Raw genomic sequence first — 27,378 nt, forward strand, 5'->3', positions numbered from 1 at the left:
CTTAGTCAAAAAGAGGTAACAGACTACTATGATATTAAATGACAGGAGTTTGCTAATGTGACCCCTCCTCTTTCTTCATTGTTCCTACATTTCTTACCACTGCACATCATCTGCCCTAATTCCTTCTTTTTGTAGAAGACCTTTCTGTATTTCTTAATGTACATCTTGACAGCTATGTTTAAAATAGCCTTTAACATTGTTAGCCAGACAGATTTACTCTCTGTTTTCAAATGTCATCTTAAAATCCATTTCTTCCACTCTGATCCCGGTTCTGCAGTATCCTCAGCGGTGTAGCAACTGAGCGGCTCAGCTCAGAGGCTTTCGGAGTTGATGGTCATCCATAATGGATCACCATTAGTGATACAGTGCAAATAGACTACAAGTAAAAACGTATTTAAGGGCCAAACTAATTTTCAGTTAGAACTGGGCACCTGAATAATTAGAAAACTATTGTCCAGAGTGATTTGCACCATAGCTTTCAGAAGCCTGAAATGAATCCAGAACATGGAGCTGACATACAGAACACGGATTTCATTCTAACAGCCTTTTCTGTTACCGCTTCCCTCCGAGAATCCACTGCCCTTAGCATTTTCTTTGCCATTCTAGGCAGGGACACTGTAATTTTAAGTGTCACTGATTATATCTTTCTCTCAAAAATAACATCATGCTTCTTCAAACAACACAGTGATGAATAAACCTAGAAATTCTTTCACCTCACACAAAAATTTCTGAGCTACCTGCTAGATGCTACAGAAGCAATTAAAGAAGATTTGAATGTATTTAATTGTACAAGGGTGAGATGTACACAGGGGGCTGTTTCTGCAACATAGTACTCAGGTTTATACTGGGCACCTGTTCATCACTTCAGCGGGTTATATGCCAGGGATATGCTTTTGCTTAGATCTATCATCTGGCAATGTCAAACATGTTATTTGCAATATTTGCTGGAAGATTAGTGTCCGGACTCCAGCCCTCCACTCCAGATAAGCACACAAGGCATCGGGTGCAGCCAAATGAATTCATGTCATGTCAACACAATCATTCCTTAGATCTCTGCCCTCAGTTTGCCATCTGACTACTAAATATGGTCTTTTTAAACATCTGACTTTGTGTCTAAAATGCTATTTGCCTAATAACATGAGCTTTTTTTTAAAGGACTGTTATAAATATCCCAGTGAACAGTCCTGATCACTGCAAAGCTGGTCATACCTGCTGCTCAGTGACCGACACAGCAGCAAATGCACTTGAATGAACTCTTCCAAAACTGCCTGTTTGGGGCACTTCTTGGAGGGGTGGAGGTGGGGGGCAAAATGCAGGAGAGCAAAGGAGCTATGGTCACTTTTTAGTTCTGCCTGATACAGTTAGGTGGGACTGGGGCTAGCCAGGGCAGAGGCAAGGTGAAAGCCATTGCACTACTCTGCTAGTGTGAATCCACCGTGCCACCAGTCAAGCTTACACATGCTGTCTTCTGGTATGAAAGGCAGCAGAAGACCTACACATTTTCCCAGGACCACAAGAAGAGATAGTTTACATGTTATCAGAATAGGAGTTATATAATGTGCAGCTTCAGTCATCTAAAGCAGTTGTTTTACTGAAGAATCAGAAAGATATTAAGAACTAACTCCATTTATGAATTTCACTGCCATGACACGGAGCTGGAGAAGGATAATGCTTACTCCTCGCAATCTCTCTGCCTTCTGCAGAGGTGTGAAGCTGTGCTGGAAGCTGTAGGCAGGCAGCTTGGCTGTCCGGCTTTGACACAGGCAGTGGGGCCATGGCTAACTACTGTCCCAAATTTTGATCCTAGTTGCTTATGCTTAGCTCTAGGCAAAGTGATAACTTCAGAATTGATGCTTATTCCTCTACATGTGGCAGGGACAGAGCAGAGACTAAAGGTTTTTTTTCCTAATTAATGGTTCACCAAAGAATCAACTGTTTCCTTGCATTAGGCAATGTTTCATAAGGATGCAATGACTACATAGCTGGCTAGCCACCTTAATCATCCCAGCTTTGGTGCTGTAAGAGCCTTGGTGATATTTTTAAAAGTTGCTATGCATGTAAAAGGCTGTAAAGAGCTGTTCAAGGGCTGCAGAGCCATGATTTGTTAGTAAAGTCTGAATCACACCAACCTAAGCTAGAAGGAGATGAGAGCAAACTTCTGCCACAAGCTGAGCAAATTTCAAAGTTTTCATGCTGTAGAAGATCATAATATTTCAACTTCTGTTTTTTTGTTCCAAAATTCTTTTTTTAACTGAGATTAAACATTTAATTGTTACCCAAACAAAATGTTTCATTTTGGCTTATTAAAATCCTCTTTAGCAACATGTTGATAGAGATACTGCTGCAGTTCTCTGGGAAACTCAACATATGGAAGAGATCTTCAAACTGCACCCACCATTAAGCAATGAGCTTACTGCTGAGAAACTAATGTAATCTTCTGAAGAACTAATCTGAAACAAAATATTCGTGGTGACCTCCATTTAGGTCATTGCGATTGAAACTGCTCATTTCATTTTGATTTTCCCAGTGTGAGTGATTCTCATTTCTTCTGAAGGAAACTGAATTTCCCATTAAAATAAACATTCATATGGAAAATTTCCAAGCAACTCTATTTGCAGTTTGTCTGTCCAAGCAGAGGATCTGTGTTAGCGTCCAAACTGTGTAAATCATTCTCAGTAAACTTGTTTTGTTCAGTCACGAAATAGTAAACATTACAATCAGCTCATCCTGGCTGGCATCTTGCCTTTTCCTCTGTACTTCATTTCCAGACCAAATTCTGCAGCTACTGTCCTGAAAAGTGGGAGAGCCAGAGCAAATATTGCAATTGTTTCTCTTAAATAGCAATAAACACTCCTTTTTGATGTCAGTGGTGCATCATGTACTTGAGATAGATTGTCATTTAATCCTAAAAATTTAGTTTTAGAAGATGATTAAAATCTAATGTATTATTTCCCTCTTTTTTTTTTTTTTTTTTTTTTTTTTTTTGCCATTGAATAATTCCTTTATGGAAAAATACTTTTCACTCACCTGCAGTTTACTTAATTACAGAACTTGCCCATTTCCCATGCTGTTTTTTAATAAATCTTTCTTTTTTCTTCATTGTACTTGGAAGTTAATTCTTTTTTTCTAATTGTATTGGACAGTGATGAATCAGGAACAGCATGAGGCTAAAATGTACCCTCTGACTGAAACAAAAGCAAACCAGCTAAGGGACAAATAAATCCTATGCTTACATTACTATTAAAATACTGAGGAGTTGTGATTATTATCTTTACCATAGAAATCCTGAAGGAAGCACTGTGGGCCCACATAACATGCATTGCACTTTAGTTATAACACAGAGCACTGGGGTCCAGACTAATGCAGAGTGACTGGTTCCCAGGATTGCAAGGTTAATGCTAACCATCCATTTACCCAGATAATGTTAAACTGGCACAGTTTGGGGGTTTACTTTTATGGCAGATGATCTCAACCTTTCTCCTGTGACCCAAGGGAGGAACTAGAGTTCTGCTAATGAAGACCTGGGCAGGTGGGAGGGAGAGCATTCACTTTGGGGCTCAGAGTCCTAAATGCAGACATCCACACGTGTGCTGGGTGTCTAACTGCCTCATCTAGGCATAGGAGGCTGGCGATGTTCAATGAAGCTGGTGGAGCCTTGACAGTGGGACCGGCCAGCAGGCGCTTGATTTGTCTGACGTAACACAGGCAGCATCTAGCACCGTTTCAGGTGCTCTAGGGTCTTTCCCCCGAGCTGTGGCCAGCTGCTTCTCCTGCGTCATGCCTGTCCACCTCGTGCAGGTGTCTCAGGTGGGAACATTTTAAATGTCTTATGCCTGGGCAACTAAGCCAATGCCTTTGTGAGCAGAATTGCTTCTGAGGTGCCAGTGACTTTGTGGTTATAATGGGGACTTGGACACCAAACTGGCATGTGGAAAAGCATAGATGTCTTTCTGCAGAGCCAAGAGCCCCTCAACATGGGCATTGTACTCAGTGTGACAGACTCCCCCAAACGCCCAGCCTCTGCTCAGAGCCACAGATACTGCGAGTTGCCAAGGTTTGCAGGGCTCCACCAAACTCCTCTCTGGCTGCTGCATAGTTTATCATCTTTAACTTATGCCTTATACAAAGGTTTAATCAGATACCTGCTTTTGGAGCTTGCCTGTGCTGCAGGTCTGCCTTAACACTCCTAGCATCCTTCCTACCTTGTAACTAAGGTCCTGGCTGAGGATTTCATTTTACCAACAAGGAAAGTTAGAAAAACAAATTTGCCTCCCCACCGACTCATACAAGTCAGTAATCAGTGTTGCATTTATCGCCCTCTCTCTCAAACAGACTGAATCCCCTCGAGAGGCTCAGCATATCTCTTAGTTTGTAACTTTGCCAAATATTCTCATTATCTTCTGACACCTTTTCCCTGGAGATGCCATTATGTAAAGACAATTTCCATGAGAGTTATGAGTGGTGAGGGGGAAGGGAGAAGGGTAAGAGAAAAAGGGAGATTTACATTTCAAATGCCTGCTAAAACCAATTCACTGAACCATTACCTATTTCAAGGGTTCTTACTCTGCTGAGACACAGGCTCATCACAGTTGACATTGAAATTAAGCTGGAGCAGATTTACCACGGAAACTAGAGGTAAAAGGATTCACCCCATAAACCACTAATTTCAAATTTTTCTTGCACACTTCTAACAATGTATCCACGTATAAAAAGACCTGTGTTGCTAATACTTTTTTCTACTTTCAATATCCAGGTGATAACACAGGTAAACAAAACTATATTTCTACAGAACTGTTCCCTCTGAAGCTGAACTGTGCTGCAATACTGCCTTGCATACAAGCTGTCTAGCATTCAGTAAAGGCAGGTGAAGTCCAGGTAATGCAATCTATTAATTGTTTAGAACATGATAAACTCAGAAGTTAGTGCTGTTCTGACTTGGGATAACAGTGATTTTAATGAGCCTCAACAGTGTTAAAACCTCCAGGCAGCTGCACTGAACATACACACATTGGATTTAGAAAGCAGATGCTCATAGAAAGTTAAGATATAGAGAGCTCATAGAGCTCATAGAAAGATCAAGATATAAACTAGGTAGTACGAATGATACACATGTTATGAAAGTACTTAAAATATCAAGATTACAATAAAAATGGTACTTTATTCCTTATTAAATATAAATTTCAGAAGAAGGAGACCTTCAGATTTGGGATTGGTATGCACTTTGATTTACTGGTTCACAAAGGCCAAGAATTGAAATAGCAACTGAAATAAATACCAAAAATATCATTTAATGTTGCTAAAGTTGAAAGTCAGCAAAAGCCAATGATGTTCAATGATTCTCCCTTTTTAATCCCTAGAATACTTTTGTACTCTAATCTGCTCCTGAAAAAAGTGCTTAGGTGAAGAAACATGTAAGAAACAGTGCTTAAGGCTGCAAGACAACTCCACTCTGTCTTTTGCTCCTCTGCTTTAAACTTCCCAGATTTTGCTTTTGTAAAAGTGTAAGATTTTTTTAAATCATAAAATGTTTTTTCTAGTTAGTATCACCAGGAAAAGGAAGCTTGTTTTTTCCATCTTCAGGTGGTCTTGAGCATTGGTAACTGATAGCCCTTGCCTTGAGCTGTGTGCAGTGATTTACACTTGTGTCATCACAGTGCAAGATGTTCCCAGCCGAAAGGAGAGTGTTTGACACTTTTTTTGTTAGAGGAGTTAATAACCAGGAGGCTCCAGGACAGCAGAGCATGTGGGTCTTCAACTTCAACATTACTTCAGTGATGGCCTGCAGACCCCGTCCTCCATGAGCTGCCTTCTGCTGCCTGCTTTGTCAGTCCTGGGAAGGGCTTCTGGTGCCCCTGCAGAGGTTGCACTCACCTGCTCCACCAGCCCTGTGGAGCCTTGCTGAACTCCCCAGTGATGCCCAGAGTGGAGCTGAGGCCTTGGCGAGAAATCATGCCATGCTTCCTTCACCCTTGCAAAACTCCTCCAAAAAAATTAACTCTGCTTTCACATAGAGTGGACTGAGTTTTTCAAGGGCTCAGGACAAGTGATGAGAGGCACCCACCCGTGACATTATAGGTATATTTATGTCATGTCAAGTCTGTGTCAAACCAGGAGGCAGAGATAGTTCTTTCTCTCGCACCTTCCCTGCTCAGAGCCATATTCTCATGTTGGTCTCATGTGCTGCGGCGAGTTGGCTCCTACCTGACATGCTGAGGGAACCTACCTTGGCCTCCTGCTACATCCAGAATTGCTTAAGGTGTAGCCTGGATGCTTGTAGTGTGCTTACTTCTTGGGCATCTGCAAAACGTTTGAAATATTATGAATGAGGGGGGAATAATCATTGTATAATTCCAGGCTGAAGCTGGACTTTTCCATAATCACTGCTCTTGCTATCTTTCCTGTGTTTTCACTTTGTTTTTTTAAGAGACCTTATGTACAAGACACTGCTCTGTAGTTGATGCAAGTGCTAAGTACTCCACATTGGGGGGTGGGGGGGGGGAAAAAGCAACAAGCTGAAGTCTGCATGTGTAGCACTCATCCTCACGTCCAGCTGAACCGTGCTTTGGGGCAGTGGGAGCAGGTGTCTGCCTAGCTTGCAGCCTGAGCTGGAGTAGCTCAGAGTTAATCACTGCTGCATGGAAATAAAGCTTTTTCTTACAGTGGCAAAGTGCAAGCATCAGCGTGGGGACCTTCCATAACGACTTTTTACTATTTACTGATCAGTGTTTGAGTAGGGAATGCCCAAAAATTTCATGAGATCATGGAAGGTACAAATAGAAATAACTTTCAGTAGAAATCAAATGCCTAAGCAGCTTTCACCTGTAACCTGAACTAATGACAACGTTGGAAGCAGCATTTAAGAGAGAGGAATCGTTAACTGCTACACCCCAAAGCAGGCATCTCAGGCTAATTACATGTCCGGTATGCTAGTTAAATGGCCTGATCAAAGCAGTTTACTGTCTCTTTATGCACCTTTAATTCCTTTTGAAACACAGTAATCTGAATAATCAAAAGTTGCCTGTTTTACTGAAGACTGTTCAAATTAATTTAATATATAACAATGCTCTGTCTTGTCTCTCCTGCCTTGATTACCAAACAGGAGACTGAGATTTGCTTGGTCACCCAGAGACCCACTGGTCCAGCCTCCTCTTGTTTCCCTGTGGTCCCAGGAGGTTTTTCGAAAAAAACTATGCTAAGCTGTTGCAAACAAATATAAGTTGGTTTGCCTGTAAGGGGAATTTCCATGTAACTCTGCACAGCTAGTAGTTGGCCTACAAACTAATTATTACAAAGTGCTATGGTCCAGTGGACAGAAGACCCTTCAGTAATTCAAATTGTTTATAATTTATCTTTTTGATTGTCAGCTCTTAACAGTATAATCCTTGTACTAAAACACTGTAAAAATTTGTAGTAGTGATAAAATGTGGGAAAAAAATCACTCTTTTTAAAATGGACATACTACTTACCTAATTTGATTGCCTGTATAGTGATAGCACCGTTATTAATCTGCTTTGTAGCTGGTATATGTTTACTTATACATTTCTTTCTGGTTCTATCAAAAGGAAAAAAGTGATGTAGGTTAAAACCATCAAGCAATCATCTTGTATGTGTGCCCTATTGGAGTTTATTTAATTTTTAAAATTAAAAAAAACCATAATGTTCATTTCATGAAACAGAGAGAGAGAGAGAGAGAGGGACAGAGAAAAAAATTATCCAGTCTGTATATAAGCACACTCATAAATTGAAAGATATATGCCCGAATGATGTACCGAAGAAAGATCCTTAACTAATTGCCAATAAAAGCAATGATCTGCCCTGGCTGAATGACCTGTATTTCAGGGTCTAGAGGAGTTGTAAAATATAAGTTCATTCTGTACAAGTAGTTATACGAGCAAGTATCAATCAATTTTTCCCACCATAATGACCTCCAAGTCCACCTACCGTTTTTGGAAGCTTTGTGGAGTGGTGTCTAATTCCTACTCAACATTTTTTGCTGGTAATTATGGTCACTGCAGTAGCAACTGACTCTTCTTTTACTTTGTAAAAAGATAAGATCTGCACCAGATAGGAAGGTGCAGAGATCACAGTCAGTTAGGTAGACAAGACCTCAATTACTGGAAAGTTAAATTCCCTATTGAATTTGCCTTACTATCACACTGAGAAAGGCAATTACTCATTTTAGCAATCTGCCATAGCTTGTATGCTTTGTAACAGATATGTTAAATGGGCTTGGCTTGATCTTTGTAAAAGTTAAAGATCTTCTAATCCTCTTCTTCCATAAGTCTGACATTAGGACCTGACTAACAGGGTTTTTTTAATACCTGGTTAATTTAGTTACTTAAAAGTATTAAGCCAGGGGCAGTCTTTTATGCTTTGAATCCTTTTTTGAAAGCTTGCTGTAGCAGAGCTGAGATTGGAATACAGATTTCCCAGGCTTGTGGTCCATGGAGATCACCTGAGGCCACCACTCTGTTTTTATCTTTCAGGCTTTGAAGTACAAAGACTTACACACAGAGGAAGCGGGGTTTTGAAAGCTGGCAGAGTTAAAATATTTAATGCAACTGGAAACAACCCGAAGTCTGCTCTTGTGACAAACTGGCTATGAAAGCTTGAGAAGTGATCTGGCTGATCGTGGCACATGCCCTTAGCTAGCTACCCTAGGCATTCACATGCAGTGTAAATCACTGTAGTATATGGCGTAATCTCAATGCTTACAACATGTTTGCGGGATAGGGAATTGTAGTCTTCATTTTGTAAATAGGGAACTGAAGCACAGAGAAGATTTATGATTTGCCCACAGTTTGTCAGAGCCTGTATTTAGCTGGATAGAAAAGACAGAATAACCTCTGCAATTTTTCTCCTGCTAGACACACAACTAAGTAGAATTTCTCATCCTTCCCTACTAAAAAATGGCCAAAAGCTACTTGGGAATTATAGGCACAAACCAGGATTTTCATTTCATTCCCTTCAGTAATTTGTAAGTGAAAACATCATATAATAGATGGTTTTAGGATTGTTTGATATGCACATGATTCTTCTAATGTTTGCATTACAAAACTTCCCAAGGTTCATTGAATGTTTTGCCCCTTTTCTTAGTAAGCTAGTTAATTTGAGACATTTTGTGTAACCTGCCCTTTTCAGCAAATGCCAGTGAGTCAAGTTTTGGCCTCCTTGTTATATCTGCTTCATGTGATTTTTGCTGGAAAGCTATACTAACGAATAACTTATATTATACTGCCCAAGCTGTCTCTCTTTGCTTTATCCATCTGATATTTGGCATGCTCCATCTTGCTGCCTGCTTGATAACAACATTTTCAAAGGCAAAAAGGGTCTATGGAAAACCTTCAAAATGTATTTGTTGCACTTCTGTTAAAAAGAAAGATCGAATGGTGTAGAACACTTTTCAGTTGCAAAGTCATCAATTAAAGACATCACGAAAAAAACATTCAAAAAGCTTCTTACTGTTGTTTTAAATTTAAGCTTGTTTTCAATAGCCAGCCTCAATGTCTGGTCATCAACTTGCTTCCAGGATCACAGGCTTGGGCTTGGGTTGGCATTTGGGACAGGAGATGCACAATAGTCATGTGGGAACTGGGACTCCAGTCAGAGGGAGTTTGCTTCTTCATCAGTAAGAGGAGTGGGAGAAGCTGAGGAGGAGGGGAGTGAGATAAGGTGTGATGTTGTGACACAGACATGAAAAGGAGGAAAAGCCATAGGAAACTCTCAGTTAGGAAGAAATGGCCAAGGAGAAAGGCCTGTCTGGAGCTACCTGAACTAATGTGTGAGCCCCAAGGAATTAAGGTGATTGCTAAATTCATGAGTCTGAGGAAGAGAGACAGCAATTCCTCACTTTGTGTTAGTGTCTGGATGTTTATGCATTACATGTTATTACAAAATACCAGTGTGCTGGTTTTATTTCCCTGTGGAAGAAGGAAAAAACAAGGATGAAGTGGAAGCTGGCACTGGACGTAGTAAGGCCAGGTCCTGTTACACTACTCCTAGCTTTTCTGCATAGTAAATGTAGAAAGCAGGGCTGTAATAGCATTTTAACACATATTACTCCACTGTATGCAGCTGAGAAAAACAAAATTGATTTACAGCATGTTCACTGCTTTTAAACAGAACCACAACCAGACCATGATTGCTACACAGTATCTTCATAACCTCTTAGCAAAGGCAATAAATGACATCTCCTTGGGAGTTTTTATACAGTGGAAACCATCCAGTTTAAAAGGCACTGGATTAGTAACAGTCTCCTAATTAATAGTAAGTGGAAGACCTGCTGTGAATAATTGTTGATAGTCAGAAAGCAAATAAAAGGAAATTATCTTCTTCAATCATTGTAGATAAGGAAAAGTATAGCTTAAGGAGAGGATGCAGTGGCACATATTTGGCTCTACTGAAAACAATAAGCAGGGCCCTTAGCACCCACATCCTGTGGCCTCATTAAGCCCAACTGTAACGGGGATGTCTAAACCACATGAGTGACAACAACTCAGTTTCCATGCCAGTATCAGACAGGGTGACTTTTTCTGCTCTTTGATATCTGCTGATAGCTTCAGCTACTATTTTCCCTGCTCAACATCTGGTCAGCTTAGGTAATGAATCAGTGAGGAAGGGTCAAGAGGAGGAACTCGTATTTAAAGGTTGGAGGAGGCCATCGCCCCTCTTCCTTAGTGTAATGGAAGGGGAACACACAAGGCATCCAATTTCCACCCCATGTTCTCAATGCCCAAATCACATTCATCAGAACATGCACATATTCCTACAAAGTTTAGAAGCACTGCAGTGATACAGTACAGAGCAGTATGACACCGTTTAAATTCCCTGAAGCAGCATTATTCTTAAACTTGTTTTCTAAAAACAGACTGATGTCTTGTTTCCATGCTCACATAGAGAACGTAGCACTTCGGTTGTCAAAGGGGACACTTACTCAGTATTGTGCGTATCGATGGCATGAAAAAGTTCATGCAGTTCTTCTCCACTCAGGACTCCATCAGCAAAGTAAGCTTTGAATTCATTGAAGGATAGTTTTCCATCATCTGAAACAAACAAGAAATGGAAATTGTCTTACTTTCATTTATGATTTTTCTTTTTATTCATGCAATAGAAGAGGAAGCTATTAAAAAACTAGCTCTTTGAATTAATTTAAATGTAGAAATATATTCTGATCAAGAGATATAAAGAATACGATGTTAAATACTTCTACCCTCGTAGTAGAACTCTCAGTTTACCTGATAACTCTGTTATTCTTCATCCTTCTCATCTTTCAAACAAAGATAGTTTGGATTTGGCAAATGTCTGCTGATTTAGCATGACCCTGTCTTCCTCCTGATCCCATTCTCTCTTGCTTCTCCCCAGCCTGCCCCACGCTGCCCCTCTCTGCTCCCTGCCTCCACATGAACATCAGTGACTTTCTGAGACTGCAAGGGCCAGAGAAACTCCAGGGTGTTATTTACTGAAGCAACGTGTTGGTTCAATGGAAATTTCTTTAGCTGTCTAGAGAATTTATTTCTTATTCCTGCTCATCCCCTTTCTTTCCTCTGCTCCCTGCCTTCCTTCTGGGAGAGTGGGACTCAAGTGCATAATTCAATAACAGCAGGGATTTTACCCTGGCTCTCCTGTCTAGTTAAGGATGCTAATCAATACACTGCACTGGTTTGTAGTGTTTTCACTCCCTCTTTTTTTCATAAAATGTCTCTTCTTGAAAAAATTCTACGCTTGGTGTGGAATTACCAAATAAAAAAATGTTTGGCTTTCATGGAATAGGAAGTCACTTTTGTGCTCACAACCACAAGAAAGAATTTCAACTCATTTTCTTGGTCAACATAGAAAACAATACATTTCAACATGTAATTTGTCTAGAGATTAAATACAAATTTAGACCTAAGAAAACTGATTTGGGCATACACCAGCAGTCTGTCAAGACCTTCACGTTTCTTCAGATGGAATTTGGATTGGCCGTGTAATATGTAACGAAATTCAAGTATGAAGGAGTTGTCTTTTTATTGTCTAAATATCAGCTGTTATCATTTGTTTGAGATGAAGAAAAGTCATCACCACAAGGGTCTTGACACATCAGTAATGTGTTATTGCATCTAGGAAGTGTCTACAGACTGATGGGACTTAGAGGGAGAGGAAGTACCATAGGACAACATTTAGAAGAACAGTAATTAGATGTGCCTTAATTCAAGAGGAAGGACTCTCTATTACAAGCTCTTTGACTTTATTTAGTGGAGTCTGTTTCATCTGTTTCTTAATTTAGCTTTAATTATAGCATGTCCTTGACTACATGAGGCAAAATCCTTGAGCTGAGATGTGTTAAGTAGAGATTAATTGTTCTGTTATTTTCAGGATGTTCTCTCTTCACATTGAGACTCAACCCTCTTCCTGTCAGATTAAACTCTGCCCAACAACGAATGTTTCCTAAAGGGTATGTCATCACCACAGTATTTTGTTGAAGTAGGGATCACATTTGTATCTCAGATCACTTCAGCATGTCTGAACATCCCAGAGAGCGGATCCACAGCAGACACTTTTTAACAAGCAAAGATTTTTCATGCTTTTTTTTTTTTTTTTAGATTAGTGACTTCAGAAATGGATGAAAAGTGCCTCAACTTGGACAGCCTGTTCCATCCACCAAGGGGGTGCGACTACTATAATGGAAGCTGCAGACTCGGACTGTTGTCTGTTTTGAAGAGTAAAACTGTGGAATGCAGGGAGCATTTGGCCATGTTATTAACTCTGGTTCTAATTGTATTACACCTACTATTTAAAGAACACAGAAAAGTCAGCACAAGAACTAATTTTTTCCGGAGTATATGATTTAAGGCTGAGTAGAAGGAATCAACTAAAGGAAGAAATGTAAAAGAATTCTGGCTGTCAGAATGAACTAGAGTTCAAATAGGGCTGCCATTGTACAGAAGACGACAATGGAAGAAAACAATCAATGCTTGTCAGCAGGGAAATGATGAAAAAAGCAAAAGAAACATGGTTATAAATGGAAAGCTGACCCCATGGACATCTGCGACATTTTGGCAGAGCAGGTGACATCATTGCTTCTATGCTGAAGAAATATCCTGTTTTGTGTGTTGGACAGCCATGACTTCAGGAGAAGTCCATGGGTGAGGCTGAGGCAAATCCATAACTCCATTTACACAGTTATGGCTCATTGACTAGCACATCTGAGTGAATCTGCAAGATTGATAATTAGCAAACAAAAACCAAAGACAGAAGGAGCTCCACCAATTGCTTTTAGTTAGAAGAGGTTAGAATGATAAATAGTAGTTAAATGATAGTTTATCCAAACTGATTCAGCCTTTGCATGAAGTTGAAAGAATGTTTTCAGAGCCTGACACTTTGTAACCCCACTGTGAATTTAATTTAAATTCACATGCTCTTTTTCTGCCTTCAGCAGCATACTGAATCACTCATGGGGCACTAAACAACTATAGAGGATAAAGTAAGGGGCCCTGAGCACTGACAAATCTACAATATACTGTGGCCTAATTTTATAGTGGTCAGGAAGTAAAAGTAGTACCTGAATCCTGTAACTATATACTGTACCGCAGTATAGGCATGATGAGTAGAGCTGAGTTCTTTGCTCTTTTACTTGCTTTTATTTCTTAATTTCTTTGACTTGAATATATAGCTTCAAATCTGTAATCTTCAAGAAGATTCAATATTGGACAAATTGAATGCTTCAACAAAAACATTTTGAAATGTTTAATATGAAAAGACAGATTGCAGCTGGAGATAATCATCATTATAATCAAAATGAAATGTCAAAATCTATAAGAGCTAAAAACCAAGATGGCACAATATTGCCTTTAAGGTAGACAATTTCCTTTGACAGAGCTGTCATGATTACCTAATTAAGAATCTAAATACATCTGCCGTTTGGCACCGGATAGAGAGAATGACTAGCAAACATTGAGCATGATAAAACCAGCTTCTTTTCACAGATATGCTTTCTTTGGCTCGTACAACTACAATTGATAATTTAATCAAACTGCCTCTGCAGCTTTAGCCTTTGCTGGAAAGGGTGATTCATATGAGTTATAGAAATATCTAAGAAACTAGTGATTTCTGGCAACTTTCCTGAGGTAAACATACGAGTTTACTCATAGAAGAACAGCCTGAGTATGATACAAAACTTGAAACATCTCTCTATTTACCTCTGTCCTCCAGATTCATTGGCTTTACACCAGTCCAGAAAATCAATGTTCTGCCAGCACAGCCAGACTGGGCACTATAACTATTTTCTTTATATTTTATCATACAAGAGCAGACATTGCCTTTTGCTTTATTGCTATTTATTCTCAGTAACATTTTGAAAAGTCTATCCCTAACACATCACAAAGCTCGTCGCTGGCAAAAGCTACAGAGATTTGAACCTCTTCAGTTGCCAACAGACTTCATACAATTACATTTACTTAAAAAGCTCTGGTTATTCCAGGCGTTTCTCTCATTTTGTATGAGGGAAACTGTTTTGCTAGCGTAATCAGCCACTGGTGAGCCACGCCACCTGTATGCATCTTCGTTGCTTGGATGAAGCTCAGACCCTAACAACCTTTCCTTGGCCTATTTAATAAAAGACACCTTTGCCTAGCCAGGGCTTTTTTCAAGTTTCAAGCATGGCTGTTATCTTTAAGGACGTGTTACATATCCTCAGCTCTGCCTCTTCCGCGGCACACTGCCCTTCCTCAGAGCTCCCAGGCAAACACGGTCCACTCCAAGCGCTGCAGCGCAGCCGGGCTGAAACGCCTAGTGCAGACTCGCTGATCTTTGTCACAGCCAAAAACACAGAGGCTGATGATTCATGAAAGACGAACTTCTCTGAAGCCATGCATTCCTCAGAAAAATCAAATTTTAGCAGCGTTTGCCTTGGCAATCTCATAGCAGTTGTGTTGCAGGGCTTGCTTGCTTGCTTTTGTGCATCTTCTCTAATGTCTTTCATAAACACAGTTTCTTCAAAAACAAGCATAGTTGCCTGTCCTTGTTGGAGCCAAAACTTTCCTCACTGGCAGACAGAAATACAGACAATAAAATGTATCTCCTTATCTAGCACTGGTAAATTTAGAGATATATTTACAAAGTGTTTTATAGAAGAGCTTTCCTTCAGGTTACAATTGACTTCTTAAATATATTTAAATAAAATTCACTTCTCTATTGTATAGATGGTTTTGTGTGTAAAATAAGCACAACGGCTGTCCCCCAGTTAGACAGTCAGTAGCACCAGAAATACTAACAGACTCCAGAAGACACTTTGAACAGTTTACTACTTTAATAGATAACAGCATCTCTTACAAAGGAAAGCCACACAGATACCCTCTTTATGAGTTGAAAGATTACCTTCAGGAGGAAAAAGATATCAGTAAATAATGAACAAGGCCATTTATAATCTGTATTTGCAGTCTCCGTCCCCAAAGAAGATGGTAAACAGTGAGCCTACAGCCAATAAAGCATGTTAGAGGGATGCAGCTGAGAGCAAAGGCAACGGAGCAGGGAGAAGAAAAATGTGATTCATTGGAATATGGTACCTGGGCAGCATAAACATGGGTCCTCATTCCCAGCTCGCCCATCCCCAAGGATCTGCTGCGTGCCTTGCCCGTTTGGAAGCAGCAGGTAGTCCATACCTGCTGCAGGAGGTTCAGATCAGAGCATGCTAAATTATATTGACATTTCTCAGCCCTACATGCCGAGAAAACAGGAGGGAAGAACACTGAACCAGATGCAAAAAGGAAAAGAAAAATGTGATTTACTGGAATATGATACATAGACTGGGATCGGACCAAGGAAGGGCTGCCAAAATAATAAACTTCAGTGTGCTAAAGAGTATGTAGAGAATATCCACTAGGTCCCAGGCACTCGCATAAAAAAAAAAAATGGACAAAACTCCTTTATCTAACATGTACACTCTCTTGTTAGGCTAATATTTGCATGGTTTTAAAGCTGGGATGAAATCCTCAAGCCACTGCAAGAATTTGGCTACTTCTGGAGTGCTGTGTGTTTTACAGTGGGCACAGGAGGATATTTCATCTATAATTTCATATGTTAAAGCCAGGTGAGAAGGCACTGATAGCACCATGCTATTTTATATAGTTTTAGAATTCTACATTTAAAAGTGTTATTTTCCCTGCTCTGTATCATGGACATGAGGGCATGCTGAATGCAGACATCTCACAGAGTGAGATTAGTCTCATCTGACTGTATTCTTTATTTAAAAGAATATAGTTCAGTGAAATGATTAAAAATGTATATATTTTTAGGGAAAGCTTTCAGTGTGTATTTGTTTGAAATGTCAGAGAGTAAATGAAATCAAACATAAGCATGTTGGTCTTGGCAATAGAACAGTTTGTGGCTGATCTGCGCTGGGTGTTTGATATTCTGGTTGGGCTGTCTCTGGAGCTTTAGTCTTGGTCTGTTTAGCCGATTTTTTCATTTTCCATCATTTGGTCGCAGTCCTCCTTGACTGCCTGCAGCATATTGTTTGCTGTGCTCCCTACAGTTATGGCTTTTTGGGGAAAGTTTCTTCTTCTATAGCAGATCTTACCTCTGGTGTTTTCAAGTATCCTCCTCTCTGGAGCTTTAAGAATGTTGGAAATATATTCAGTGCTTTTTCACAACAGCAGATCTCTATTTGCAAATCAATGACAACATTATACACAAACCATCTTTCTTAAATCTGTCATATTAGAGCTGCCCCTTTCAACTAACCCCTGCTTGGAGCTGATCTAAGGGTTTGGGAATGGGAGCTGTGAGTTTGGAACAAAAATATAACCAAATACCAACTCTAAAACTGTGGAGGAGACAGACAGCAAAATGATTGTCTTTTTGGAGGATGCGGCTGGGGGGAACTCTCTCCTCCCTCCAAACTTGACTGGATGGCTATTTGCACACAGAAGAGTGCTTGGGGAGGTTTTAAAGGCCAGGATATGCTTTGCAAGCCCAGGCTCCCAGAGCAGGAGACTAGGAGTAACGTATGTCCTCCTTCATAAGAGAATAGATGAGAGGGAGACAGGTGCCCCTCAAGAAAAAGCTGCAAATGATGAAGCTGAAAGACTCCACAAAAGGGAAGAACGGCCCTTTCTCCTGCCCTGCTTGCAGAGGGAGGGTGGGGAGGGAAACAAAACCCCTCAGGGCACAGGCAAGGACAAGGCTCTGTCATTATTTTGCGGTACTCAGTGACTCCAGTTGGCATCAAAGCACCTTACACCTGAAGACTGTTACTCTTGTTAGGTCAAGACTTGTACTCTTGATAGATTATTACCTTTTTCCATATGCATTAAGACAGTCAGACTGTATGCTACTGGATTTCTGCAAGACTATCTGTATTTGAGCTTGCATTCCTAGGCTAACAGAAGGGAATTATAGTCGGAGACTATCCTAATGGGGTGCATGTCAAGGCTGCAACGTCAGGAGGGACCCTAGAGTGAATTTTACCAACAACTGCTGTCATTTCATTTTATTGCAAATGACTGCAAGGCTCCTGGGGTGCCCCATGTCCCTTTTAGTGTATCAGAAGGTAAATGAAACACTTCCTGCAGACAAGCAAGAGGATAAGCACATACAGGTGCTGCAATCACACACGTGTGGCAACCACTGTGGGCTGTGAGACAAGGGGGTAAAGAGTTTTCTGGGTTGGGAAAGACTGCATCTGGCAGCTCCAGTCTGTCATATTTCTAGACTTCCCCCCTGGTGGCTGGGGACAGGATTTTACTTTCTGAGAAGAATTTAATGAGTTTGATTTTGTTTTAAATAGAAAAAGGAGTGAAACAAAATTTTATTTTCTCCTTTCCTAGATGGAGTTTTGCCAAATTAGTTTTGTGTCAAGTCCTTATGCTTTCCCTTGAACATACGGAGTTTTGTAAAGTAAAACTAAACAAAAGCATCATCTTGACATGCAAAACTGAAACTTTTCCTTTCTTAAAAGGTCAATATGTAGCATCTCATCTTTATGAAATTGCTTTTTTGCCTCCAGAGTTTTCTGTGGCTTTCTCAAGAATATGAATTATATGTTTCTTAGAGCTGTGATATTCCTTGCTTATGCCTTGTGTGGTAAGATATTCACATGACATTTTCAGTTACTGGAGAAGTGCTGATCTAATTCACAGAGCGGAGCTGTTCAGCTGTGAAATAAGAACTACAGATAGAGTTTATGAAGCTGATCTTGTGGAAGCTGGGCATAGCTCATACTTCCAGGAATGGCATGGTAACAGGATGATATATGTATCTGGATGGGCAAAGAAAGAAGCTGCTGCCACAAAAGAAACAAAATTTGTATGGCTCCTTTTAAATGGGGGTTTGACTGTTTGATAGAGTTCCTCATTTAAACCCATGTCAGCTGTGTCATAAATATTTGTAGCATTTCTGAGTAATGCAATTCAGCTAGATTTCTGAGCTCTTTTGATCTCTTTATATTATACCTTATACTATCTTTGCAAGAATAGTTGTCTTTCCTTGGTGTGGTAGAGTCCCACAATCCTGAAATTCACAGTAAGCCTGCTGGGTTACTTCAGCACCTATTTACATTGATCTGTGCACTACATGAACTAAGTTCGGTCCCAACTCCAGTGAGCTGCCGCAGGAAGGGCGAGGGTGGAAGAGGGCGCTGAGCAGCTGCAGCCCGGCACGCTGCCTCGTGTCCGCCTTGTCCTTGGGTGGCTTGAGACAGACAAGCGCAGTGCAGTAGCCACTTACTGCTCCAGAAAGCAAAACTTTCCTGCTTGAAAGTTATGCTCCTATTATTCTCAGTGGCATTTAGTATGACTTCAAATGCCTGAGAGTAAATTTTATTGAAACTGCACAATACCTATTCTTCAAGAAATGACTGGGAACTACATATCATGGCTGAACCTGTCTGGGCTGTGAGGTTTGACATTGTGTAATTCTTCCAGGAAAAGATAAACTTCACTTCTTTGATCAGAAGCGCAATGTCCTCCTGGTGGGCTCATGCAAAAGAGTATGTCATAGCCGGGGGACACGGCAGGCCAGGTCTCTGGTGAACGTGGGGCATGGGCCAGGCTACCAGCCATGCCGTCTTCTTTCCAATACTCCTGTGGGAGTTAAGGGAGAGACTCTCCTGCTGTTTTGCTGAGAGAGGGAAGAGAAGATGCTCAGTTTCTTCCTGCTCCCCAGCATCAGGACAGGGCAGGTCTTACAGCAAGGAGCTGTTCATGGGCACGCAAACACATGGCTCTTGAGGATTTCCTAGAGGAAATCCCTTTATGTTTCTCTCCTAACTGCCGCTGGAATGCTCTGGAGCTTCGGCTGTGAATAAAGAATTTTTATTCTCAGTGCTCTCTCCTATAATACTCCTATTTTCCAGCTTGATCCACTTTTTTTGGATTTATTTTTTTCTCACTGTCAAGCAAGTACCTAATTAGGTTTTGATGATAAACTGCTTTTTTGAATATTTAATCTCTCACAGAGAAAAAATATAGCAATTCTGAAAGAGCTCTATTAAGCATGTATGGAAGAATTTTATAGATCGTGTCACATAGTATTTGTTAATGTAAAGCAGTACTTGGTTCCTGTGTCTCATAAAAGGTGACACTGAAAGTGTAAAGTATCCTAGCCATCGTGAATTGTTAATAAGCTGAGTTGACAACAGTGTAAACATGATAGATACGTGTTCAAATATCCAGTAGTCTTTCTGAGAAGGTATCTAATGTCGCAGCCATAAAACAAATTTGCTTTGTATTAATGTGGTGTAAGACTGTGCAGTGCTGGACTAGCAGAGTGGAAGTCCCACAGGCAACTGATGGCTGAGCAAACACACTAAGCGCATAAGAACCGAAATCATTTCAAGCTTATGGACTCAAATTAAGAGAACTAAAGTGTCTGAGCTTAGCCACATTTCTCCTGATAATATGTTATACAGCATCCATATATATGAACTCCAGAGAACAAAGTCTTTAGGGCTGATGTGACATTGTATTGTTCGGGAAAGGGAAGCAGGTTTGATTGCATGAACTGTTTCCCGTACTTTAATAGCAAAGTAAAAGTAACAAATTTGGGGGTAACCAGAAGGAGGACTGAACAACTTGTGGGCCACAGAAGTGCAGTGTTTCCACTGGGGCTGGGACAGGGCATGATTTCAAAGATCATGACACAGTCACTCAGGATTAAGGTGCAGGGAGTCTTTTTGACTTCGGTAGCATTCAGCGAGGTCTGACCACAGATGGAAGCTATCATGGTGACCAGAAGGAGAGGCAGGAGACCTGTGACACAGCAAGCGACCTGGTTAATGCTCAGTCACTTTCATGGTCCCTGGGGGGATGAGGACCACTGTTCTGTACCACACAGAGTCCTGCGTCAATCTTCAGTGTAGACTCACAAACACCTCTTCCAAAAACCACGAGGAGATCTGTGGGAACACCAGCACAGTTTGGCTTGGTTTACATGCAGCTAATCCAGCAAGGCATTGCCAAGAAGGGGAGGTCCTTCTCCTCCTCGCCCTGACCACGAGGCTCTGCTTGCACCACCACTGGCCTTGCGAGCCACTGGTGAGCTGACTCAGTGAGATAACACAAAACACTATGAAAAAACTCTCATGGGTTGTGACCAGTTTTGTGCCCAGTTAGCCCTTTGGACTAGCCTGCCGTGGCTCAGTGGGAAGCACCGGGGCAGGCCCAAGCTGGGGCAGGAACCCACAGCCAGAGGTGGGCTAGCATGTCTCTCCATCCCGTACTTCGTTTGCAGAGTGCTAAACAACCATGAGCTTGTATTTCCTTCCCATCCTGTAAGATTTAACTGTGATATCTGAATTAAGTGTAAATGTTGTTATGGTAATCACAGCACTGCAGAAGCTCTTTGTAACCTTGGCCATACTGAATCTCACACTCTGCGACACAGGGTGGTAGTGGTATTGGCTTCATTTCTCTCATGGTGACACAAAAAAGACAATGTACCTTGTCCAAAATTGGGCAGTAATTATGGGATGGGAAAAGGAGGTGAGGTTGGGTTCAAGACTATGACTAAGTGTTCCTGCAAAAAAGGCAGTGATTGCCCTTGTGGCCCCTAAGGCAAGGCCCTTCCCTTATTGCAGCTGAAATGGGAGCATGTGTGTGTGTGAGGACTTCCAGCACTGTGTTCCAACTTTCTGTTTTTAAATAAAGGAAAAATATATGTGAAAGGAAAATCATTTTGTAGTGCAAGGACAAAACCTTCTATTAGGAACATATTAAAGGCTCATGGCTTTTGTATTATAAATATGCAAATTGAATCCAAGGTTTCATTCTGCGTATTGCTGTGCAGAACAAATATACATATGCAAAATGTAGGTGAAAAGCAAGTTTGATTGATGGATATAGGCCTATGGTGTCTTAAAAAAGTAGTAAGATGGAGCTATTAATAAGTATTTCAAAACTTCTTGTGAATATAATACTGGTGAGAAAACACACACATGCAACAGTGCAAGGTGCAAGTCAAACATGCAGGCCAAACTGTAAAAGCACAAGATCTGCCTTTAAAGAGCTGTTGGATGAATCAGTGCACAACAATATACATTGCATTGGACCTGTACAACACATCAAATGACATGATAGATAGCTGGTTTTCATGTTAGGACGTTCAGGGCATTGCTTAAAATGCTATACCAGAGTGATGGATTTTTTTTGCAAAGACGGGGGGAAGAGAAGTGACCAGTCTTACCATTTTTGTCTGCTCTTCTTAATATCTAAATAAAAAGAGAGAAAGGAAGGAATCACTCTTTTTTGTATGGGTTAAGGGCACACAATGAGCATTTATAGTTTGATCTCTGTATCACATTTTCACAAGGCAAGCCCTTAGTGCATCTCCATCCTTCTCTCACACTGCTTGTTTTAGCTCCCTCTGTGCTGCGTGCACATAAAACCAAGACCATAATAACAACAAGCTTTATTTTCTATTTTGTGTATGGCTTACAAGGATGGCACCCAGGCACAAAACCTGGACACCATATAGCTACTATGCTGCTGGACTTACAGGGCTGAGGGAAGTGGTTTAAAGAAGCAGAGCAGAGGTGATAGCTGGGAGGATGCTCTAAACACTGGAGACAGTGAGAAGACTCAGGATTTGTGTGGGGAAGGAAACAAAGGGAGCGGTCAGGAGAGGAGCCAGGGCAAAGTGACGGGCTCAGACTGGGTGGGCGAGGCAGCAAGATTGGGTGGGTGGGAGCGAATTTGAGGACGACTCTGGAAGTGAGTGGAAAACATATAGAGGGAAGAGGAGGGGAAAATACAGATGTTTATAAGCAGGGAAAGCAAAGTTAGGGAAATGAAATAAGAAAGTACATCAGTAAACACAACCTAGATGAAGAGGGAAATCAGGGGAAAAAAGGCTTGTTGAAGTCTTGACAAGAGTGGAAACAAAACAGAAATCACCTAAGAAGAAAGCTAATAATTTGTTTTATTATCAGCAAATGGAAACAGTTTGCCCCAATGCTTGCTTTAGTTCCTCTGCCACAAAAACTTTGAGATCTGAGCTTATCCACACAGTGCACAAGTCTGTCTTTTCTCCCTACTGTAAATGGCGCACACTCAAGAGGCTGTTTAGCATGTAGGCGAGTCTCTAAGCCCTTGGGCAAAGCCTGAGAAAAAGATCTTGATCAGTGTATCCCACGAGGAGAGGGTGACAGAGCGCCAGAAACAGCCCTGCCACCAGGAGCGAGGACACACTGTATCAACACAGGGGGAAAAAAGGGCAGGAACAGGGAAACTGAGGCACAACAGGGCTACTCTGCCCAGAGCAGGGCTGGCTGAGCCTCACTGGCAGGACAATAGACTAACTCTGCAAATACCATGGCAATATGGGCACTTAACCATTTGGGACCATACGACATTTCAGATGTGAAGACCCACCGCTCTGCTGTGACACTGCTGTGCTCCCATCCATAGTCCCTATCGCTACTTCAGCCTTGGGATTTCACCCTGAGCAGCAATAGAAAGTTGTCTGGGCAATGTTATAAACAAGTTCACAAAAAGGAAGAGAGCAAATCTTCAGAATATAGCTTCCATTACTGCTAGGAACATGAGTAATAGGTAAGAGTTTTGAAATGGGCACATATATTTTTTAGAGTTGAAGGCAATGCAAATGTTCTCTAGTTTGATAAGTAGCAGGGGTATGTTCTGCTCTTAGAGGTGAAACCAAATGAAAAACAGGGATCCAAATGCCACCAAGTTCTGTCGGATCATCTTTTGTTGCTGTATACTGTAGAGTAGCGGGGAGAAAAATATCGAAATTGTGACCCAGATCCAGGATTTCACCTACAGCTTCTGAGCTGAATTTTGTGATGGGCTAAGTTTAGAGCGCACGCAGCATGAAATAAACTTAGCAAGAGGACAGATCCCCTCCCTTTATTTCCAAATAAATGATATATTGCAATTCAGTTTTCAGTACAAGGGTTAGATTGTTTAGAGTTTGAAATTTTTACTCTAAACTGGAGATTTTCTCCTAACACTAACTAAAGCCATTTGGCCAAAAGACCAAATCCAGAGCAAAAGAAAGAGCCTCTGAAGCATTTTTAGAACAATGTAAAAACTCTCTTTACAATCTCTTAAAGGTAAAGTACGGTCCTGGATTCCTGGCAGATCTGGCTGGATATTTTGTGGGACTGTCGTTGGCCTTCTTCCTACCTAACTGGCAGGCAGTCTTGTTTCTCTCGTGTTATCTGAAGCAAAAGTCCGCGTGCTTGCCAACGCACTGGCCAGGGTGACGTGCGCAGGACAGCGTGCTGGTCTGGAGCCGGGGCCTGCTTGTGGATACGGATGGCAGAGACAGCCAGGGAGCCAAGAGATTTTGACGTTTTTCAGCTGGAAGTGGAGAAATCCATGAAATTTTGGGAGGGCAGAGAAAAATACTGTTCTGAGATCTAAAGAAAGAACCGGGCTTTGGTCCACACGGTTACACCCGGATGAAAGCAAGCAGTGTGTGCCCCCAGACAGATGTGTATCAAAGGGGCGAGCGCTGAAATCCTGCTCCTCGACTCAGAGGTGCCTGGGCTGAGCTGCCTGCGCGGCCGCGTTCGCAAGCATGTCCCATAGGAAAAGGCAGGGCGTGCTTCAGAGAGGAGATAAATGTGCCCAGCATGGGCCCAGGCAGTACCAACAGATCACAAGTGACTTGTGCCATGAGCCGCAATGGCCCACGCAGAGCCACACCGGGTGGTACCGCCACGCAGTGTGACACATCTCACACCCTCTGCAAGGCACCACGTGCCCTGGAGCCCGGCCTTGCTGTGCCCCTGCGCCCAGCTGGGACAGACAGCCGTGCCTGAGGTCCTCAGAGGCACCTGCAGCCAGGGCAGCACTGGTTTACAGCTGCTAAGCTGCCCCAGAAGTCCAAGCAGCGCTAAGTCTCACTCTCGCAAGATCTCTGCCTAGCTCACAGTGGGACTGGGGCTGCAGCGCCTTGTGTTTCTTCCGCGTCTCCTGCTGCCTGCTCGACTATACAGGTAAGTGTCCGTACAGGCGGAGGTACTTCAGCGAGGGGTGATAAGAGAGCTACACACTCCAGAACACCTGTGATCCAAGTGTATACTGCCGCAGCAGGAAGGACCCCCAGGTGCCAGACCTGTTTTGAAGCAGGCAGAGTCTGGATTTGAATCCAAGCTTTTCCTCTGCAGGTAAGAGCACATGTGTGGGAGGGATAGGTGGCAGTAACCACTCTCCCTCCTCTGCCAGTCTCTTGAATTGCCCCTGCTTCTCTATAAACACTACCCTGATAGTGGCTTAAAAACTGCTGAAAATTAAACAAATAATTGTGATTTGAAAGACATTTTTCACCTGGGCTGAAATGAGATGTTTTCAGTTTCTCAGGGATTCTGGCCATCTGCAGGCTTCTGACTCTGTGCTGAGTTGAACCGGGGAGCAGGCTCCGTCTGAACGTGCCCTCCTCTTTCCTGAAAACTTGGGTTTCTCTTCTCTCTTTTCAATGCATGCTTATAATTTTCCTGTTTCTTTTACATGAGTTATTTGTAAGACGGATAAGTTGCATGTTCATTATACGCTCGAATAGAAATAATAAAAGTCAATTAAGTCTAGTTCAAACAATTTCTTATGGAGCCTACAAAAATCAGGAGATGAGCAGACGTGGTTTTTATTAAAGGCTGTTTGAAATAATTCAGAGAAAAGCTTGGGGAATTTAATGTGGTCACATTAGAGAAAGCATCTGGACAGAGAGTCCTTAAGACAAGCCTTATTACATAACATGCCATTTCTAGCTGATACTGTAGACTGCCGCAGGTATGAGTTGCTCCGAAGTCACTCACGGTTGGGAACAGAGCTGGTCTGTAGATCTGCAGGTCTCTTGAAGAACAGAGGATACTTTGGATACCTTTGGGTTGGAGTTTGCCTGTTATCCAGGACTGGCCTCTACACTTGGACCGAAGAAATGCTCTTTGCTTTGCTGTTGTCAGGCAAGTTTAGACAAAACTCCATCTCTGAGACGCCCTCAGTGAGAGTGCCAGACTTCAAGGTCCTCTGAGGGCAGGAGGGCTGGGTGCTTCGCCTGGTGCCTTGCCGGGGTCCTCGGTGCCGAGGGAGGGCAGAGAGGGGTGCGGGAGCTGGCAGAGGGCTGATGAAGGGAGGTGTGGGCTCCTTGCAGGTGCCACAGGGGCTTGGGGCCTCTCAGCACATCAACCCTCACCTCCAGCAGGAGCCTAATGGGAGCAACAGCTTGGGAGCAAGCCCCACTTTTGCTAGCGTGAGAAACTCCTTGTCTAGAAGTCCGGAAAGGGAAAAGAGCAAGCAACGCATTTGGCAAAGCGACAGCGCTTCCACCCCACTGCAAGTTGCAGCGCCTCTCCTGCCGCTCCCCCGCAGCCCAGCTGGCCACTTGCTGCCCTCGCACGCGCCACGATCAGAAAGAAACCTGCTGCCCAACACAAACACGGAGCATAAAACACAAAAGCACGAAGAAGCCGGCGCCTCGCCTCAGGCCTCGCAGAGGCAGGGCTGGTTTCCCCGGGTACCCCCAGCCCCTCTGCCCCCCTCTGCCCACCTGCGCTGCAGGGCTTCACCCCTTCCTGAGCCCACCATGGCCCCTTAAAAAATAAATGAAAATAAAAAACCGCCCCCCCCAAATAAAAACAGATAAAAATCCCCTTGCAATTGCCGGAGGAAGGGGGGTTGCAAGCAGGGGGATGCCGCATACTCACGTCACGAAAGATGCTCAGCCCTGCGCCGCGCTCCGCTGCCATCTGCCCGCCGCCGCGCGGGGTGCCGGGACCGGGGGTACCGGGGGTCCGGGGGGGTCCGGGGGGTCCGGCCGCTGCCGCCGCGAGGGCTGCACTGCGTGAGGCGGCGCCGGCTCCGCCTCGCTGCGCCCACGGGCTCCGCTCGTGCCTGCGGATGGCTCAGGGCGCTGCCAGAGTCCTCCCCTGGCTGGGTAAATCGTGAAAAAAACCCACAAACAAAAAAGAAAACCCTGGCTGGTCTGGCTTTCTCTGCGGCTTTCAGCCTGTCAGGTCACAATTTCCACATCTCCGACCATTTTTGCGGCTGCCCCGTTTCCTCACCGTTTTTGCTGCTGCCCCCTTTGCGCACTTCAGCCGGGGGGAGCCTGCTGGGGCGGCAGCACCCGGACGGAGCAGGCTCTGGAGCCGGAGCAGCGCTGGTAGCAGCTACCGCGACTGATCGTATCTTCCCTTGTCTGACACAGCCATCATGCGCCACATGTGCTGCGCTGCGCTGTGAAGCCCCCTTTGCTTTTACAGATCCTGGGGGCTACGCACCTGAGAGCAGCGCAGCCCACCCCAGGGCACGCATCCCCCTCGCGGGCCTCAGCCAGCAGGTTGTTTCTACCTCGATGTGCTGCTCTGCAATCCCACTTTTTGAACTGCATCCTCTTCATTTCAGAGGACGTTTCCAAGTTGTTGAGATCGTTGTGAACGTCAGTCCTGTCCCCCCAAAGTGCTTCGAGGCTTTGCAGCTTTTATTAGCTGTGCCTGTAAGAAAAGGGCTTGCACAGCTCCAGTGCAACCTCCTGCTCAGGCAGGGTCTCTCTGTGCTCAGACCAGGTTGCTCTGGGCTTTGTCTAGTCAGATCCCAAAAACCTCCAAGGATGGAGCCGGCACAACCTCTGGGCAACCTGTGCCACTGCTGAAAACTCTGTCACTCCAGGTTTTCTATGACTGGGATTGTGAGGATGGAAAAGTGAGTGTCCTTCCATAGGGTGTCTGTGCCAGCAAGAGCAAGGATGGACATACTAAATCCTGAAAGGAGTGATGGTGTGCCTAGAAAAATGCTGGCTTAACTACCTGTAAAGGGAATATATGACCACAGCTAGTTCACCAAATGAAAAGAACTTCAAAGGTCTAGGAGCTCACGTTACTCTCATGCTGATCCCTCTTTGGGCAAAACCTGAGCCTGTCCCAACCTACCCTTCCTCCCCTCC

The 27,378-nt window shown here is 42.9% G+C and overlaps 1 protein-coding gene across 1 annotated transcript in view; it reads right to left on the minus strand.

Moving 5' to 3' along the window:
• NECAB1 (N-terminal EF-hand calcium binding protein 1) overlaps window positions 1–26,182 on the minus strand; it is a 63,445-nt gene extending 37,263 nt beyond the window's left edge. The window contains exons 1-3 of the mRNA XM_026099702.2: window positions 26,141–26,182; window positions 21,658–21,682; window positions 10,934–11,042 (exon numbers count right to left, since the gene is read on the minus strand). Coding sequence (XP_025955487.1) covers window positions 10,934–11,042; window positions 21,658–21,682; window positions 26,141–26,182 — 176 coding nt within the window. The remainder of the gene's footprint in view (window positions 1–10,933; window positions 11,043–21,657; window positions 21,683–26,140) is intronic.
• Between the last annotated feature and the right edge of the window lie 1,196 nt (window positions 26,183–27,378).

This window comes from Dromaius novaehollandiae, chromosome 2 (assembly GCF_036370855.1).
Source record: "Dromaius novaehollandiae isolate bDroNov1 chromosome 2, bDroNov1.hap1, whole genome shotgun sequence".
Taxonomy (NCBI): Eukaryota; Metazoa; Chordata; class Aves; order Casuariiformes; family Dromaiidae; genus Dromaius; species Dromaius novaehollandiae.